Raw genomic sequence first — 18,140 nt, forward strand, 5'->3', positions numbered from 1 at the left:
TTGTTGCTTAACTGAATCTGAACCTACCGCGTACATGCATCCCTCACAGCCGTCACACCTCTGAAGACCTGCCGGGGCGCAAACACTACCTGCAAAATGGCATCTCCCGAAACTCCCGACGATCTTTCCATCATTCCGCCTCCTCCTTCCTACCCAACCGACACATACAAGGACTACAGACCCTTTGACGACTTTTATGAACGCACTGTTGATGAGATTCTGGACGAGGATGCAACTCTTGAAGGGCTACGAGACGCCAACTGGCCATTTTACTCAGGCGGTGATGGATCTGGAGAGTCACCAGCTTCTTATTCTTTACGGAAGGGAGATTCCAACGAAGGAAACAAACTCTCCTCGACGCCTAGAGTGACAAGGAAGAGCAAAGCCAAAGACCTGACCACGAAACCCAAGAAACCGAGGAAGAAACGGCCTGCAGCCAAGAGAGAAATCACGGTCATTGACCTTTGCAGCGATGATGGAGATCCCGCGCCGAAGGGTATGGACATTGGTCATGACAAGGACAAGGAACAAGGCGACCCTAAGGAGGTGAATGGTGACGGCAACCTCCAAGCGGATGATGCCCCCGAGTATGATTCTGACGGCACATTGAACTTTGTTGATGCCAGGGAGGATCGAGAGGATACTGTCACCGTGAACACTGCCAATGAAAAAACCGTCCAATCCGGCTCTAGCGATGTGGAGGTCGTGGTGGAAGCGAAGGCTGCAGCAGGTGATAAGCTTGATGTATCCCAAAATACGACTACCAAGGGAGTGAAGCACAGGCACTCAGTGGAAGGTTCCGAAGAGGAAGACTTTATTTTCTCTTCCGTTTCAGAATCCGTGAGAGGCGAATTGCTGAAGTTTATTGCGGAACATCCGTTCATGTCTCAATTTGTGCAGCCCGTGAATCGCTCCGCGAGGCGTCAGTTTATTACAGATCTGTGCAATGAAGCGCTATCAAAGAAGCTGGATCTTTCGTTTTTGTGGGACTTAATCAAGTACGTGCGCCTGCTATATCTTGATAACGCCGGTGTCGATGCTGAACCCATTGCACCTGGCTTCGACGACATTCCCTTTGGACAGGAGATCGAGGACGAACCCGAGTCGAATCCTCCGTCTCGAAAGAGTCATAAAAGGAGTCGCAAGGAGGGGTCTCCTGGACTTAAGCCTAAGAGAAGCAAGAGGCGTTTACTTGATGACCAAGAGCCCCCGCAGCCAGCCGCAGTGCCGGAGGTCATTGAAATTGCTGATGATAGTACCGGTCCGTCGTCTCCGGACCTTCCAGATGTCCCAAGCTGCGCGATAGATGAACACATCACAGTTGTTCAAGTTCAGAGCACCCCTGACTCACCTATCGGCCCTGCCGTTGACGTTTCCGACGACGCCCAAGTCCAGAATAAGATTTTCGAGCCTCTTGTAATTGAAAACACGCCTGAGCTACCATCTCAGCCCCTTGATTTTCAGACTCATGAAAATTACGAAGGGTCTACCATTGTCCAGGTCGAGAGCACGCCCGAGTTGTCCCTTGAGTCGGGTGGTGCCACCGTATCGCACACTGCAGAGACTATTCAGACAGAGGACATTATCCAGTCAACTCTTCCCATTGAAGAGACCATCCCTGCTCCTGATTACGAGGGAGGTTTCGAGGATGCCCAAGAGCCCAGCAACATTGCAAGGGTGGGAGAAAATTCGAATGACGAGGCTGTGTCAGAGAGCCTGTACGAGCCAAGGATCCCACTTCAAACTGCAACAGACAATAAGCCTACGCCGACGAGCTTGGATCCAACAATCGATTCTGAAGAGAACAAGAATCTTCCTGCTCAGCTTTCGAAGAGCCAAAAAAGAAAAGCAAGAAGAAAACTCCTCAAGCAGGCCAGGCAGGAAGGGAAAGCTACCGAGACGGTGGATGATATCCAGCCGGCTCTTCTGCTTCCAAAGATAGTTGTCTCCGGCGATGACGATGCAACCCCAGCAGCCCAAGACTCTACCACCGCGGGATCTGGAGTGAACGACGACGAGTGTGCCTCTCACAAGTTGGACGAACCAAATGGTCCGCCCAAAATCGCGACCGGTGTGATCCAGGAGAATCTATTCCCAGACTTCCCCTGTGAACCGACCACTGAAGCCCCGGCAAAGCTGTCGAAGAACCAGAAAAGACGTGAGAAGAGAAGGGTCAAGCGGGAGAAAAAAGAGAAAAAAGAGAAAAAAGATCAAGCAAGGAGGGAGAAAGAGCTGAATGAGCAGCAACAGTCCGCGAACTTCCGGCTCGAGCATCACAACAAAGTCGATAGCCAAACTACTCCGATGCAGACCTTGCAAGCGAAGAAATTCCAAGCTCCCAAGCCTTTGCCAAAACAAAAAGTCATAGATCCTGAACCGCGGAAAGAAAGGAAGCGGAAGGAGCGCGAGCACAAACGAGAACAGAAGCAAGAGCGAAAGCGGAAGCGGAAGAGAGAATCTTTGAAGATCGAACTTGAAAGCGGAATCGATGAGGATGATCAATATCAAGATGATCTGCCTGCGGACGAGGACCCCAAGCTTGACGAGCAAGAGCTAAAACGTCAACTCAAGAAAGAGCGGAAGCAGGAGCGGAAGCGTCAGAGACAGTCTTTGGTATTATCTCACGACAAGGATGATATTGCGAATGATCCCACTCCAGGAAGCCCAGATGGTCCCATTGAGCCTCACACACCCGCAAATAATCGCGGGGAAGACGAGGTATCTCTAGATCACGATGAGCCAAAGCCCCCAGTACGAGAAAACCCCAAACCTGAGGATCTCGTTACGGAGAAGTCAACTTTAGCCTCGACCCCTCAACCACAGAGCCCGGTGACCAAAGAACGGGAAATAATGTCAACTCCCCAACGCAATGCTCCGGCTGCTGTCGTGTCGACTCCGGCGTCTCAACGCACGAACGGTTCCCGATCGAGATATGGCCCCTTGTCACCTGATCCGACCGAGTGGGACTCGGATTTTTGATTTCCAGTGATTTGCCAGGGGTGACACCCAGCGATGAGGTGACGTCCAAATACTTCTGCACAGAACTAAAACCCGACATTCCTACTCTCAAAACAAATACAACCACAATTCCGGACATAGCCCTCCCGCTACGAAACATGTCACTACCAGAGAAAACTCGAAAGATCTTGGAAGAACTGGAATTAGAATCCGATTTTTTGTCCTCTGACTCGTCATTGAGCGATCCACCTAGCGATCTCGATCTTGATTTCGACCTTGAAGATGATCCTGCTTTGTATCCAACGCCCAAGGTGTCGCCTTCCAAAAGCCGGCATTTTTTGCCCCCCGAAACTGCTTCGGGCCCCAGTACTCCTGTCAAGCGCACCAAGTTCCTTGAACCAGAAATCTCCAAAACTCCTCGACAAAAACGACTCAAAATATCTCCATACTTTCCTAAAACACCGGATCCCCCTCAGTCGTGTCTCCCATTCCCACCTATGGATGCCCCATCTTTTGGACTTGTTCAGGAGCAGCTTGCACATGAACCATTTAAGTTGCTTATCGCTACCATCTTCTTGAACCGGACGCGAGGCGGCGTTGCTTTGCCCGTATTGTTTAAAGTCTTTGAACGGTATCCTACTATCGATGCGATGGCTTCCGCAAACTTGGCCGATTTTGTGTCCATGATTCGTTGTTTGGGGTTTCAAAACCAACGTGCCAAGAAGTGCATTGCTATTGCTCAACTCTGGCAAACTGATCCCCCGATCAAGAACAAACGATATCGCAAGCTTCATTACCCCAGGAAGCTGGATGGTCGGGACGTTCCAGCCGACGAATTTCTTGATGATGAAGATCCCCGAGTAGCTTGGGAGATTGCACATTTACCCGGAGTTGGAGCATACTCCTTGGATAGCTGGCGCATCTTCTGTCGGGACGAGCTAAGAGGTTTAGCTAGGGACTGGAAAGGCACAGACTCTGCTGTGCATGGCTTTGTTCCTGAATGGAAGGCTGTGCTTCCCCAGGATAAGGAATTGCGTGCTTATCTCACGTGGATGTGGCTTAAGGAAGGCTGGGTTTGGGATTGCCATTCGGGTGATTTGACTCTGGCTGGAGACAAGACGCTACGAGCGGCCCGGCGGGAGGGTGTGGCGCACGAGGAGGATGGGAATTGGGTGTTGCAGACATCCCCTGTCAAGAAGGCGCCGAACGGGCTGCATGCGATGGACTAGTCACCGAGAACACTGTCTGTGGGATGTGAGTCGGTTGTTTGTTTTTAGTTGTTTAATGATACCCCTCTACCGACATAAGGATCGAGTCGGTTTGTTTTTGTGATCTTTGATTCTCTCAGACTCGTTCTAGAGTTGATCTAAGTTAAAACCTTTCGGAATTTCAAGTTTATTCAATCAGCATACGTTGAACCATAAGCCAAGAAACTAGGCCCGAGCTACCTAGAGAGCCAGAAGAAATCTTCATAAAATGCAAACAATAAACGAAGCCACTCTCATTCTTTCAGGTCGTCACTATTTACTCATAATCTACGATATTCTGCTCCTCGGCGGTTCATGCATCCATCTCCAAGTCCTTCTTCAGCTGCTCCTCGAACTTCTCCCACTGGCCCTTCACCTTATACGCTGAGGTCCAGTAGTTCCCCTTCGCGTCCTTGCCAAACACGAAGAAACCATCGCCGGGTTTCACAGGACCGTGGTTCTCTTGGACATACGAAGGCCTGCACGGCACAATGACATCCTGAGAGTCCTTGCGAGCCGGGGCAAAGTCTAAATCGAAGAGACCAGCCTTAGACCAGTTGGAAAAGCCGATTTGAGCCATGCCACCGTCTCCAAAGATGACAATGGGCAGACCGGTTCCAGATGAGCGTACAAGGGCGTAGTAGGCCTCGTGTTGAGCGCGCGTGCCTTGCTCGTTAATCGCACGCCGAAGCTGGCGTGCGAGCCAACTTAGTGGCTTAGAGGTGATATCGCCTGCGGTAACGATTGCGTTCGCCCAGCCGAAGGCGTTGCCCACGTAGGGGTGTTCGGCAGAGGCAGGGATAAGGTCGCCCTCAAAGGCTTTGCGGAGGGACATGGCGATGGAGGCAGCAACCTAGTGAGGGGGCGTCGGGATGTCAGTAGGTGCTAACAGGCCAGCGAGGTGTTTTGGGCGCCAGGATCTCTCATACCGTCCGGTTGGGGTCCATTCCCATCTGGCCAACCACACAACGAAGGATCCAGGCCGTCAAAATGTCATTCTCAGTCAGAAACACCTTTGACGGGTCTTCGCCCGCTGCGACTGCCTCGGCGCGGAGCTCCTCTAAGGCCTTTTCCAATTGCGGCCGCCAATACGTCTCTGGCACACAAACCATGCGGTTCTCCTTGGCTCGGACGAGCATATCAAATCCATACCCCAGCCCCCACTTGACCAAACTTACCAACCCGACCTTCTTCTCTGCTAGGATATGCTCTTCCGTGGCAGGTCGTGTCCCCCGAGCAAGCGCGTCGAATGGATCCGGGTCGATTTCGCATGGAGTCGGGATATCGGCTTCTTTACCCCAGAGCATGGCACTCCAACCTTCGATAACATACTGCATGCCCAGCGCATCGAAGGCAACGTGCTGCCACTGCAAAACTACAACAGTCTTGTCGGTGAAGGAGTTGACGCGTAGGCCCAAGACCGGTATATCGGAGTTGAGGTAGTCCTTGATCCCATTTGGCTTGTATCCGGGCTCCCATGCCAGGCCCTCTAGGTCATCTGGATCGCCGACGACGGCGGGCTGACTTTCTGGTTTTGGGATTCGGGACGCTGCCGGATGTGAAGCAGCGGGCATGCCATGGTCGACGTGCGCGAAGGTTATTGCGGGTCTGTCCGCTGTGAATTCAGCGGGGATGTGCCATTCGATATTGCCTGAGGCCTATATTGTAACATGGAAACGTTAGTACTTAGATGTAGGCTATCCTTCGGTGCCTTTAGGGCTATTCGGTGAAAAGATTATTCTAACGTTCTTCCTCAGCCGACCTCCCAACCTTTGCCACCCTTCCCGCTTGACCAGGCCTTCGAGGGACTGTCGCAACTTCTCCGGGTCGAGCACCGCGTCAAACACCAATGACACGGCCATATTGTTGCCCTGGACAAGCAGACTGTTTTCGAAGAAGTGAAGCGGTAGCACCCGATCGCCCGGGACCGTTTCCACGGCGGGCTTTCGCCCAAAGAGCATGTCCATGTCGTTGACTTCACGCACGGATCGTAATCACGTTGCGCTCCTCAAGAGACGGCAAGAATGACGGGGGCGATTTATCAATGCAGATGGATGTCTTCCGTCAGGGGAAAGGAATGAACTAAGGCATTGTCAACGAGCAGCCCCTATTATTCTCCATTGTAATGCCGCCAAGTTGCCACCAAGTTAGCAACGAATCCCGGGGAGTTCGGATTCAACTTTGAGGAGCCGGGAACAAGCTAGGGTCTAGTAATTTGCGCCGATGCATACATAGTGCCGACCCACAAGACCACGAGTTGACTCAGTTAGGTGTAAAAGCCCACAAGGTTTGTCCTTCTCATATTACTATTCCTGCCAATGCGGGTTACGCGGGTTCAGTAGGCCTAGCTCGCCAAAGACTCGTGTGTTGGTAGGAATTACGGTGCCCACCTGACTGTTATGCACTGGGGCAGGAGCACAATACGGAGTACAAGTCCAACGATCGCCACTGGCACTACTTTAGCTTGCGAGGAACACGGGAGGTTTCCGCCGTTGACAGGCGGCTCTAGCCAAATTAGGTATATCCACTAGGGCCTTTCGGGCCTAGCAATGCCCTATGGCAACGAATGCTCTAACGCTACTGGTTACCGGCTTTTGACCTGTCAACCCGAAGGATTCTTTGGCTTGAGTCTAGTACGTATGGTGCGAAATTTACCAAATCCCTTTTGACTCGAGGTGAAGATCGAACGTTTCAGCGACAAAGTTTCGGCAGATGAAGGGTTTTTTATAGAGAGAAGACCCCCATGTCGACAGAATAAATTAATTCATGTCCACAATCCCCGCAGTGTTCGACGGCTGCATGGGCAATGACGAGCACAATGAATCTCTCTACGACACCAGGAATGGAGCCGCCGGCCGGCCAGACGTCAAATTTAAATGCGCCCTGGAACTCGCTGCAAATAGGGACGGTCATCGCCTTTGGTGTTACCTATTTCCTCGCGACAGCTTTTCTTGCGCTTCGCTACTTCCAGGCCGTAAAGCTAACCAAAAAGATTGAGGTGGATTTAGGTAAGCTCATTGTCCTACAAAGCTCAGTATGTTGGAGACTCTGATATTGACCCTGCGTGTGATCATAGTCGTCGTCACGATCTCCTACGGTGTTGCCGCCTTCTATTTCGCGTCCATCGTCAAGTGTAAGCACATTTCCTGGGTGTGCTGAGTATTAGAACCCCCCTCCTCTAACCCAAGTGCACAATAGTAATGAACTATGGCTGGGGGAAGCACATGTGGGATGTGTCCTTGGCTGACCTGGTGGAGTTTAATAAAGTGAGTGACCCGCCGGCCTAGTATGACAGTCTATCGCCATCTGGATATCGATCTAACACCATCTAGACCTTGCTCCCTAACACCTTGAGCTATTTGGTAACTCCAGCCATCACCAAGATGGCCATTTTGTCCGTCCTGTACCGCATCAACCCATCGACCACGTACCGCTATCTTGTCATCGCCGTCACCGTTGCCATCTTCGCCTATACCTTGACATTATGCACCATTACTGGGGGCCCATGTAATCCTCTCAAATCGGGGACCACCAAGTGTTTGATGAACGTCGCCCTAGCCCAGGCAGTCCTGAATATTGCATCCGATTTGGCCGTCATCGCCCTGCCCATCCCCACGATCCATAATCTACAGTTTTCGATGAAGCAAAAACTCACCGTTGGATCCCTCCTAGCTCTAGGATCAGGGTACGTTGCTGCTCTTAGCTGGCGTCAGCCGCGCTGTCTGCTCATTTCTTCAACGATGAGCTTTGGCTAATCCATCGCGCAGTGTCGTCATCTGCTCAATAGCCCGTTTACCATACGTCCTCCTCCTCGACAAGACCTCCGACACGACCTATACGGAAGCCATCCTCGGGGTGTGGTCCCTCGTCGAGGTCAACCTCGGTATTATCTGCGCCTGCGCAATGCGATTCAAGCGGCTCATCGCCACGTATCTACCTCGACTGTCCTTATTCTCATCGCAGTCGCGTAGTGCTGCTAAAGTGGGTTACGACTCGCGAGGGAACAATTACCAGTCAGGCGATACCAATGGGCGGCGCTCGTACCAGCTCCACAGCATCCAGAATGGCAGCGCCGATCCGTTTTCCGTTGGCAAAGGCATCTCCATCCACCAAACATTTAAGGTGGATGTTAAAGGCGACAAGGACATTGGGGATGGTGGGAGCACGGATAGGATTTTGACTTGAAACGTATATGACCATTCCCAAGAAACAAAAGCACATGTATATTGAAATTGAATGATGAGTCAAGATAATAGTTAGTTAACGTTAATATTTGTACATTACTAACTTGGAGAAGATACGTAAACACAGTCAAACACAGGGCGGTAGAAGAAGCGGTGAACGGACCATGTGATCTCTATACATTCCGGTCGTTGCAGCCCGAGTTGAATCATCTTAAATCTCACCAGAGTCCATCGGGCGTCCATGCAGCTGTCCCCCACGCCAGTCGCCAGTTGAGCGGGGGCCAAAAAAAAGTATTCTCCTCTTTCCCGTTCCAGAGCGAGTTGGGTCCACGGGCTTCTACCCCCCTCAGGGCGTTCCATGCATCGTACCTGAATGTGAGCTTATTTCACTTCACACTGTCTTATTCGAGTCCCGCTCGATCCATCGCTTAAGACAGATAACGCCCATCCTTCGATGGCAATGCCCGGGCCTTTCCCGCAGCCTCTCGTGCGATCGACGCAAGCGCTGTGCCACCCCGACCTTAAGCGACCAGTGAGAAGTCACACCTGCCCAACTTAAGCGCCAGGCAGCACGCGCAGGGAAATTGGAGACGAAAATAGGATCACATTCCCCCTCAGTGGCGGTGCAGCATCTCCTCCCTCAGCCCTCTTTTTTTATTTGATACGAGGGGGATAGTGAAGCGTAAACGGACTGCGACCGATGAACCAGCGGGCCCAAGGCTTCCTGAAGGGATCCACCTCGTGCGGCTAACGCTCCGGCTACGATTTCTCACGAGCCCGCCATGTTTTTTCCGGTGAGACCTAACAGCGTAAAGAATCGGAAGCCCAAGTCCTCCTCCTCCACTCCTTCCAAACAATCCCAACCATCAACAAAGCGAACGTCCCAAGGACGGACCTCCCGCACGTCAACCAAGGAAACCGAGCCCGAAGAATCCACGGCTCGCTCCTCCACTTCCTCGACCTCCCACACGGCTCCCCCACGACGGTCCTCTATGCCAGGCCTCGACGCCGCAAGCCGAGCCGGAACAGCCTCGTTCCTGGAATCGAGGACCAGCCTTCCATACCCCTCCTTCTCCAAAGCGCATTCCAAAGAAGATGTCCGCCACCGAGACATCCCTACCCCAGACCCGACCGACCTGACCGCTCAGAAGGAAGATGGACCCAGCCACAACCGCACCGAGAATCACCATGCCCCTCCCAGCCCACCATTGACTGGTCTTGACCAGGAATCATCTCAAAAGGGTAGTACGGTCGGCAAGCAAGATGATAAAGAGACGGAAAAGCCCAAGGCCAAGAAAGCAAGCATCAAGATCCGGACCGAGGTGAACAGATCGTCATCCAGCCTTCGATCGAAGAGAGATGATTCATCCAAGTCCAGCAAGACGGCGCGGGCAGATACTCCCAAGTCGAAATCATCCAGATCCGACAAGGAAGCTTCGTCGCCTCGTGCCAGTCACAAGCCATCGAAGACGAAACTTTCCGATGAGAAGAAGTTGCCCAAACGGTCGAGCCGCTCGACCATGTCGCCCTCGCAGTCAACAGTTCGCGATGTCGGCGCAGAATCGACCAATGGATCTGATGCTACCTCAATTGCTCCTAATCAACAATACTCCGCGCCACGAAAACCCATGACCCCGCCGACAAAGCCCCCCTCTCGCAATCAGACCCGGTCGGTGGCCTCACACCGCCATACTCCCAGTGACGACTCGATTGATTATGGCAGACCTGTGATGCCAGCTCCCGGATTTGGTGCGCCGCCGCCGCCTCCACCTCCACCACAGGTGCCTGTTACTATTCCGAGGGTCGACTACCTTCTTCAACATGGAGGCCTAGATCACCGGGTTGCGCGAACACTGCTTCCTGTCCCAGCTACACCCGATCCGTTCTCTCAATCCTCCACCCAACCTCAGCTGGCAGCTGCCAAGGTGTTTGATCCGTTCAGTCACCTGCTGGATGATTACCAAAAGGTCATGAGCAAGAACGGATCTCTGGCCGTTGCGACTGGATATCGATCCGTTGCACGTCGATTGCTGGATCGCCTGGAGGCTGTTTTCGCACGTGACATCTCCTCGGAGCCATGTAATTGCCTGATGTGTGATCGTAATGATACGGAGGATCGTCCGGAGGGTGTCAGCTGGGGAGAAGTGCTGGAGTTAGTATCTGGGCGTCGCGAGTTGCCTATGTGGCCGCCATTCATGATGGCTGCGACCACTGTGGACACGGGGTCTTCTGGCGAAGAGCATATTCCCATGCAGAAGCTTGATGTCGATGTCCCCGAAGAATACCGTGAACACTTTATCCGTCAATCTCGCAAGACCAAGGTCGCTGTGGACAAATGGCTTTCTGAGCAGACCGATTCGGCGAGCAGTGCGCCCGAAGAAGTCGACGATGAGACCTTGACCTTTGCGATGCTCACACACCTCGAATCTCACCAGCGCTCCGTGTTTTGTGCTCTCCTTGGTATCAACTCCTCAACTCCCGTCCCCCGTTCCGATGATGAGAAGCCTCGACACAGGCCTTTGCCACTCGTGTCTTCGTCGCAGGCCATCCAGCGACTATATCGCCTTCCGTCTCTGCCTCGCGACCCGGAAACGGCCATGTTTATGCTGAACAATCCTGGTCTGCACCATGTCCTGGCAACTCTTGCTGCCATCACTGACGATGAGTGGGAAATCCTGATATCTGGCCGATTTGATGGCTTCCTTCGCAGTGGTGTCGAAGATGCCGTCCCGCCTACCCACTCTCGCTGGAGTGGCAGTCGTTCCAACACCCCGTTCAGCGCTGCAGGAGTCTCTCGCGGACCGACACCCAATTACATGGATGGCAGCTTCCGGCCAGTAAGCCAGGCCAACGGAGGTCCAACTTCCCCTGCCTCCTTCGGAGGGCCGATCGCGTTAGATGAAGAAACGGAAATCGCCGCCCTGGCTGAAATCGAACGTGACATTTTCCTGGGAATGGAAGCTCTGGAAGATGCCTTTGAGGCACTCCATCTCAAAGCAGAGGCTGTCCGCATCGCACTGCGCGAACGTGGTGCCGGTCTCTCCGTCGCCAACCAAAGCCGACGCGGTTCCTACGTCGAAGCGCGTCTGGGAACCCCAGCCTCGGGCATAAACACCTGGGAGAGTGGCACAGAAGATGACTTCCTCATGGATGACGACCGGTCCCTGGCCCCAGACGATTCCGCCAGTAACATCAGCTCGAACCGCCGTCGCCGACCTAAGCGCCGCACAGAGCGCCGAACCCCGGCTCCAGTCGAGGAAGAAGACGAGGACGAGGACGCGGTGCACGTTAGTCGGCGCGATAGCCGAAACTCGCGACGGAGATAGACTCTGTCGACGAGGTTTTGCAAGATTTATGATCTTTTATTTCCCTTTAAGACAGTCAAGTGCAAGTTTCAGGATTGCATGCGAGGTGGATATATGATTGCATCGGGTGCTGCTGATTGATGAACTGATGATGATACCCACTACGCTTTCCCATCGCCCCCTTTCCACCATGTGACAAAGGTCTTCTGGCCTGCTGCATCCGTACAGTTTTATGATTTTATCCATTTTTTGGCCCTTTCTAGCTCTCTTCTTTATGATTCATGAATGTCATGAGTGGTCCTTGATGTGAATCGTTGACCTAAAATGAATATCAATACACAATCCTAGTTTTGAATTCTTTGATTGGTTTATAATTTCTTCATTCAGTGTATATACGTATACAGGTCACTGGTTACTTTTGAGTATGCGCGAAACTAAAATTGAATGGTCCTTTTCGATTTCCAATCTCCATATTTGATTAGAGTAGTATGACGTCTTTGCAGAGGTCTTAGCTATCTTTTGAAATGAATATTTGATGGAGTTCGAAGGTTCGTTTCAATTGACTACTGGTAGAAAGAACATAGTACTTACCTAGAATTCAACTGTCATCAGAGGGATATCATCAATGAAATGGACCTGGCTATGCATGATACTACGATAGTTAATTGTGGTTGAGGCGGGGGGGGGGGGGGGCCTGACAAGGCTGAGCGCCAGTCAGCCTGATGTGAGTAATGAAAAGATTACCTGACAATAACACAATCAGGATGGTGCCATAAACCTCCCAGTACCTGACCACAGTTTGAAACTTCCAGCTAAGTTAAAAAGACGGACATAATGATTGTTTTGCAACATTGAATCATCATTACTCGACTTCTGAACACACGAGTCCCCTATCATATTAATTGCGCTGCATCAAAAGAACAGGATGCTCCCGGGCGGGGTCACGACTGAGTTTGTGGACGACTGGGTTGCACAAGGCCTATTCACAACAGACAAAATACTGGAGAGATTCCCGACGCGAAGGAATAAATACAACATCAACACAAAGCGTGTGGAAGCGAGTTTCAACTCCGTTGCTATCGAAGACGAGACCGGGACAAAACACATCGACGAAAGGGGATTTATCAAGCTTCTCACCATTTCAAATGCGCTCCCAAAACACCTAATGGACCTAGGTCCCATTGTATTTCAAAGTGTGCAGTATCTTTCGATATATCCATTTCGCCATGAGCCCCCCGCGGCACTCACCTTGAGCGAGTTGACTCGAGGACTCCTCTGGCTGATGCCATATGACAAGGGAGTCATTTTCAAATCCTGGGGAGGTGGCTGGTGTGAGTTCAGTCCAGCAGACCACAGAAGACTCATTTTCCAAAGCCTAGCGACAGAACGGGATGGCTACAAGTTGCCTTATGACGCTGACGAATGGAGAAGAGAGGCACGCCGTCGCGCGTATGAGTTGCCCGACGATAAGATCAAATCAACACTTCCCGAACTAGGGGACCCAAATTACGATGATTGGGGAGATGAGCTGTACCACGATCTTCTCAGTGTAGTGATGACTGCACAGCCTAAGAGAAACCTTCCTCTAGCTGGGGAGCCGCGCGACGCTTTTCGCCCTTTGGCGTCGCGACTCCATGGACATGAACCTCCTCGGCTTTATGAGTTCACCATTCCAGCTCCCAGGATGCGAGACTTTGTGCGACTCATGTTGTACCACACTTTTGGAGTCTCCGAATCTGCTTCTTTGATGGATACCTGCGAGCTTGACCAGGTTGCTGACTGTGTAACTCGGACATTTGTGCAAAACTCCGATGTTGGGATCAACTGGCCAATGTTCGATGAGGGTTGTAGGGCTGCGGTACGTGAATTGCTCGAAATTGGTAATCTTTGCTTGATAAAAACCGAGGAGACTGATGTCACGATGCAGCCATTTCTTCTAGATGCTTTGCACGATGTTATGAGCTCTTTTTGGACAGGACCATCTCGTCTCGAGGGGGGTGTCCTGGAGTGTATGCGTCATCCTGGGAAATTATTCAAACCCCCTATTCTCGCGCAACTTAACACGATCTTCAAAGATGATCAAATTCTTTGGTTCGAATGTTTCAAATACTTCTGGCTCCATGATAACCAACATCACCTGGCCAGCATATCAGAACTAGTAGCAACGATCGAGGGATCGGAGGATCGACTTCTCATTCTTGTGTCTGGAAGAGACACTAGAACCCAAGAACACTATCTCCTGGGCATTTTTATCCCATTTCCAAGTCGAGACGGTCATCGAATCCAGCCGAAGCAAGAAAAAGACTGGACAATATGTTCCCTCTTCCAGCTCAGCCCTGTCCAAAGTGTTTTCGAGGGGAGCTTAGAATGTCCTGCATGGACGCTTAGTGGGGAGGAAATCTCTTTTGGAGACCCAGAAAATGGAGTTGCTCTGGTCCTGAAGAAGGGTCTTTCGCAGGCCTCATTTACCCAAAGCGTGAAAGGCCCGAATGAACCAATCTATAAGCCGGCTCCCTGGCGAGGCGGCTTTTCTATAGACTTGGAAATGGATGGAATTGAGATCTGCTACGAAGATAGTAGCATCTCCACAGAGGAGACGACTGATTCTGACCGGAAGGATTGCGGATCCGAAACTATGGAGTACTGAAGGTCAATCGGGTGAGGTCCATTCTGCACGGTCACACAATAGCGTGGGCTAGGATCAAGCGTTGATTTCGTACTGTTTTCCCTATCCTCACAAATTTCGATCGGCGGCACGGATATTATTGAACTATGTATCCATATCATCCCATTCCCCCAGGCAGAAACTTTGACCACTTGTTCATCCCACCGTGAAGCTGATCTAGCCGATCATCTCTGTTGGCAGTTATACGCCGGCCTTACAAACTCTAGAATTCATAGATCGCCATGATTGCCCAGGGGAAATGTAACCTCACCCATTGATCTCCCAGCCGTTTGGCACGGGCCAAATCAATAGTACCTGATTTAGCCTGATTATGGAGAGAAGTAAAGTTTCCTGGCCGCTACCGTTGGCGGTCACATGTAACTTAAACGTGAAAATGAGGCCTACAGATTGCTACTGGTAGGTACTACTGGATAGCGCGTAAAGCCATCTTGGAAGTACTGTAACCGAATTGGAAATCGGCATGGATGATATGGAGATCGGCAGTAAAGCAGTGTAGCTTTGGTGGCGGTTTGGCCAGCCATTGATTGATTAATCAAGGATTTAATTTTGCACGGAGTATGCCGCTCAAGGCAAAGACTCGGCAAGTCTATTGCATGGCAGGCACCGAGAATTCTCAACCCTGATATTTGGTGTTCATTTCTATCTCCGCTTTTCTATTGCTCATTCTTCTGACCTCTGAAGATCAGGGCCCAGATCGGTGGGATTGAATCGACCCACGGGCGCGATGCGAACTGCATAGTCAGAGAGCTTAGCTACGAACTGAAGAATACACGATAATACTAGGAGTGGGTAACAATGCCTTGACCAGTTCAAATAAGCTGACAAACTAGTTGGTAATCGACATCGGGTTTTCTCACCCTTTTGTTTAATCCCCACCTAAGGAAATAATAATAGAGGGGCATGATCGCATATCTACGGAGCACTGAACAAAGAGGGCTAATGATGGGCATTTGAGCATGGCTTCCGCCAATAGCACAGTCATGTGGCAATTATGCAAATTGCAGAGAGGGCAAGGCAAGTATGGTACAAACTCTCCTTGACAGTGCCACGGGTTCAGGATGATGATCGGCAGGCCGAGATGTGCCAGCAGCAACAATAGGCAAGTCAAGGAGAACGGGAATAGTGCCGTGGTGTGCCTCGGGTGTGAACCGAATGGAACCATGGAATTGGAGGCACCCATCAGCGAATGAGTGGTACTAGGGTCGGTATTGATAGAAGCACCAACATCAGCTCCCACTCGACAAGCTTCCTGGAATTGATATAAAACAAAGCCATAGAACCTCAAAATCGTCTCCATAGATCGAGAGATTTCTTGCAAGCTGGCGTCAGAAGAGTTAACCATTAAGCGGGGGATGCCGCCTAGCCGTCTGTTATGCCGAGCTTAAGTCCGTAACCGCCGCGCTTCAAGTCCATTTTGTCCCTATTTACCCCCTTTTTTAGTTAGTCGCCACCAGACCTTAAACGGGGAGCAAATGACGGTTGACAAACCACCACAAACTCGGGGCGCACATTCCTGCGCTCGGGCGGCTTGATTTTTGACTGCAATTACAATCTCCAAGATCGCTGCTAACGACTCTAGTGCGCGACGGCGCCAGTGTGTACTCATCCTTCGCTGGTCCAGTACTGTTGATCGTATCCATCGTGACCCCATCGTGTCTCCATCAAATAACACGCTAGTCATTTGCCTCAATGCACATCTTAACCCTTCATGGCCACTTGCTTTTTCCTTGATCCTCGGCACATGGCTGACAGACGACCCGACTCAGACTGCGTGGTTCTGCGGGTCTTCGAGATCACCATTGACACTTACAGAAGCTGAATAAAATTCCCGAGCGGCTTTCTAGTAAAAAGCATGGCTCCATCGACGTGCGGAGATCCGTGAAAACTTTACGGACTACACGTTTTGCGACCGTAACACAAATAAGTATTACTTCCGGAGGTGCATCCTTCGGTTTTTGCAGCAAACACCAAATACAGCAGTTGCTGCCTCAGCTCCCCCAGGCCCACGATGGTTCAATGATTTCGCCAAAAAGGCACCGGAGGCTCAATGACGCAGCCTCCAAGGTCTGGGCAGCGTAACCCCTGACCCGTGAGTGGGTAGCTGGTTTCAGGAATTACAGTATCCCAAGGTTGCCCAGGCCCGTAGGGTTCCATTCGATGGAGTCAATGGGACCACCAGCCGTGTTGCCGGGCTGTTCAATGTGGACACAAAGCTTATTCTAGGTCCAATAGGCAACCCCGTCAGATCGAAGTATTACACTATCATTGAATGACAATTCTGGGTTTTGCTTTCCATAATACGAGATGGCCATATGAGGTGGCCATACGATCGACAATTTTCTCTGGAATATTCGCACTGTTGCTTGGCAAGAACACATGCCAGCCACAGGAAAGTTCTTTCAATATTCCGGGGGTCTCCCCTGAGGCTGTCGGTCACCAAAAAGAGAACGGATGAGAGAGCACTAGTTGGTTGATTCTGCGGGGTTCGGAAAATGGAGCCCCTGGCCCTCCAATACTGCACTACCGTTGGCTACTAGCATATTAGCCCTATTATCCTTATGGAATCGCCGTGGGCGATCAATGCTCCCCGCCGTAATAGCCACGGAGGATCTAACCCTGTGCAGCCGACTGAAAACTGCGCTACGACAATTGCTGAGATTATCATCATTATCATTATGATCTCGAAAGGCATGGCGACTGGGGTTGGTCCTCGAGCACGCGGTGAACCTTGTCCGTGTCTTCCGCTAGCGTTCCAGAAGGCTCGCCCCTGCGTCGGAAAAACCTGAACTAGTCGATGGCGGCCTGTTCTGAGTGGACGGGAAGTGATAAAATGGGTCAGCGCGGAGAGAGAGTTTGTGGAGCTGTATGCTTACATCTCCATAACGTGCATTCTCCAACGCCTTTTCTCTCAAATTCAGGCTTATTATTGGCACCGTGTGCAGCCGCACCAGACCAGCGCTTCGCCTCTTTCGGTAGTGTGTATGCCGCGCAGTAGTCGTCGTAGTCGTATACTTATAATTACGGAGGTGTACTAGCTTATTTCATGCCTGGACGCCTTCAGATGATGATCTTATGTGGGTTTAGCCGTCTCGACCAAACTCTGACCCTCTTGTCGCAGAGAATTCTTCATCCACTCTCCACCATGACCCTGGTTAAAGAGGGGTTATGGTCGTCTGAAGTGGGGGCAACGTTCCCATAATTCTGGACCTTTGCAATCATATTACGGATATTACGGAGTACGGAGCATTATTTGCAAATATTATGGAGTTCTTTGCCCCAATCATGAGTATCAAGCTAACTCTGCCACCATAAGGCCCTAACGGAGATGATCCTATCGAGGACCCAGACCAAAAGTCCCAATTGTGTGGAACGTTGGCCCTTGACGGGAGAAGAAGGCCTGTGTGATCTTGCCTTTTATCATCTTTCCCCTGATTCTATTGCTTTTAGAGTTCACCCAGCCTGACAATGCTCTGCTTATGGTCTCTTTCCCGTTGTCTCGGATCTGAACACAATCAACTTTAATAATCACATCCCGCACTTCTCTATTCTTTGTTGGACAATACCCACCTCCCTGTCGTTCATTTCATCCCTCCCACCCCTGCTCGCCGGTTAATCTGTGGGTGAGGTCCAAGCGAGGACGCCACTCCCAACGGAGCGAATCACTATCTTAGGCGTACTTAACTGGCAGTATTGGCATTTTAATCGGTCTACCTGGACCGAAGTCTGATTCCTCGAGCCTTGCTTGTCGACAACCTCCTAA

General features: G+C 51.2%; 5 protein-coding genes across 5 annotated transcripts; 4 read left to right on the forward strand and 1 right to left on the reverse strand.

The window, feature by feature from the left end:
• Positions 1–96: 96 nt before the first annotated feature.
• N7496_011259 (putative pre-mRNA splicing factor) lies at positions 97–4,187 on the forward strand (the record flags this gene model as incomplete). Its single annotated transcript, XM_056704172.1, has 2 exons — positions 97–2,960; positions 3,011–4,187. 2 exons carry the CDS (start codon positions 97–99, stop codon positions 4,185–4,187), a joined length of 4,041 nt encoding a protein of 1,346 aa, XP_056550132.1.
• A 331-nt stretch (positions 4,188–4,518) lies between these two features.
• On the reverse strand, positions 4,519–6,172 carry N7496_011260 (uncharacterized protein; the record flags this gene model as incomplete). Its single annotated transcript, XM_056704173.1, has 3 exons — positions 4,519–5,058; positions 5,135–5,863; positions 5,951–6,172. 3 exons carry the CDS (start codon positions 6,170–6,172, stop codon positions 4,519–4,521), a joined length of 1,491 nt encoding a protein of 496 aa, XP_056550133.1.
• Positions 6,173–7,023: 851 nt separating this feature from the next.
• Positions 7,024–8,390, forward strand: N7496_011261 (uncharacterized protein; the record flags this gene model as incomplete). Its single annotated transcript, XM_056704174.1, has 5 exons — positions 7,024–7,213; positions 7,282–7,338; positions 7,404–7,471; positions 7,538–7,890; positions 7,973–8,390. 5 exons carry the CDS (start codon positions 7,024–7,026, stop codon positions 8,388–8,390), a joined length of 1,086 nt encoding a protein of 361 aa, XP_056550134.1.
• A 781-nt stretch (positions 8,391–9,171) lies between these two features.
• N7496_011262 (uncharacterized protein) lies at positions 9,172–11,715 on the forward strand (the record flags this gene model as incomplete). The annotated part of the gene is made up of 1 exon (XM_056704175.1): positions 9,172–11,715. One exon carries the CDS (start codon positions 9,172–9,174, stop codon positions 11,713–11,715), a length of 2,544 nt encoding a protein of 847 aa, XP_056550135.1.
• A 904-nt stretch (positions 11,716–12,619) lies between these two features.
• On the forward strand, positions 12,620–14,341 carry N7496_011263 (uncharacterized protein; the record flags this gene model as incomplete). Its single annotated transcript, XM_056704176.1, has 1 exon — positions 12,620–14,341. The coding sequence occupies one exon, from the start codon at positions 12,620–12,622 to the stop codon at positions 14,339–14,341; it is 1,722 nt and encodes a 573-aa protein (XP_056550136.1).
• Between the last annotated feature and the right edge of the window lie 3,799 nt (positions 14,342–18,140).

The sequence above is a fragment of the Penicillium cataractarum genome (genome assembly GCF_028827025.1).
Source record: "Penicillium cataractarum strain IBT 29864 chromosome Unknown utg000009l, whole genome shotgun sequence".
Classification (NCBI taxonomy): domain Eukaryota; kingdom Fungi; phylum Ascomycota; class Eurotiomycetes; order Eurotiales; family Aspergillaceae; genus Penicillium; species Penicillium cataractarum.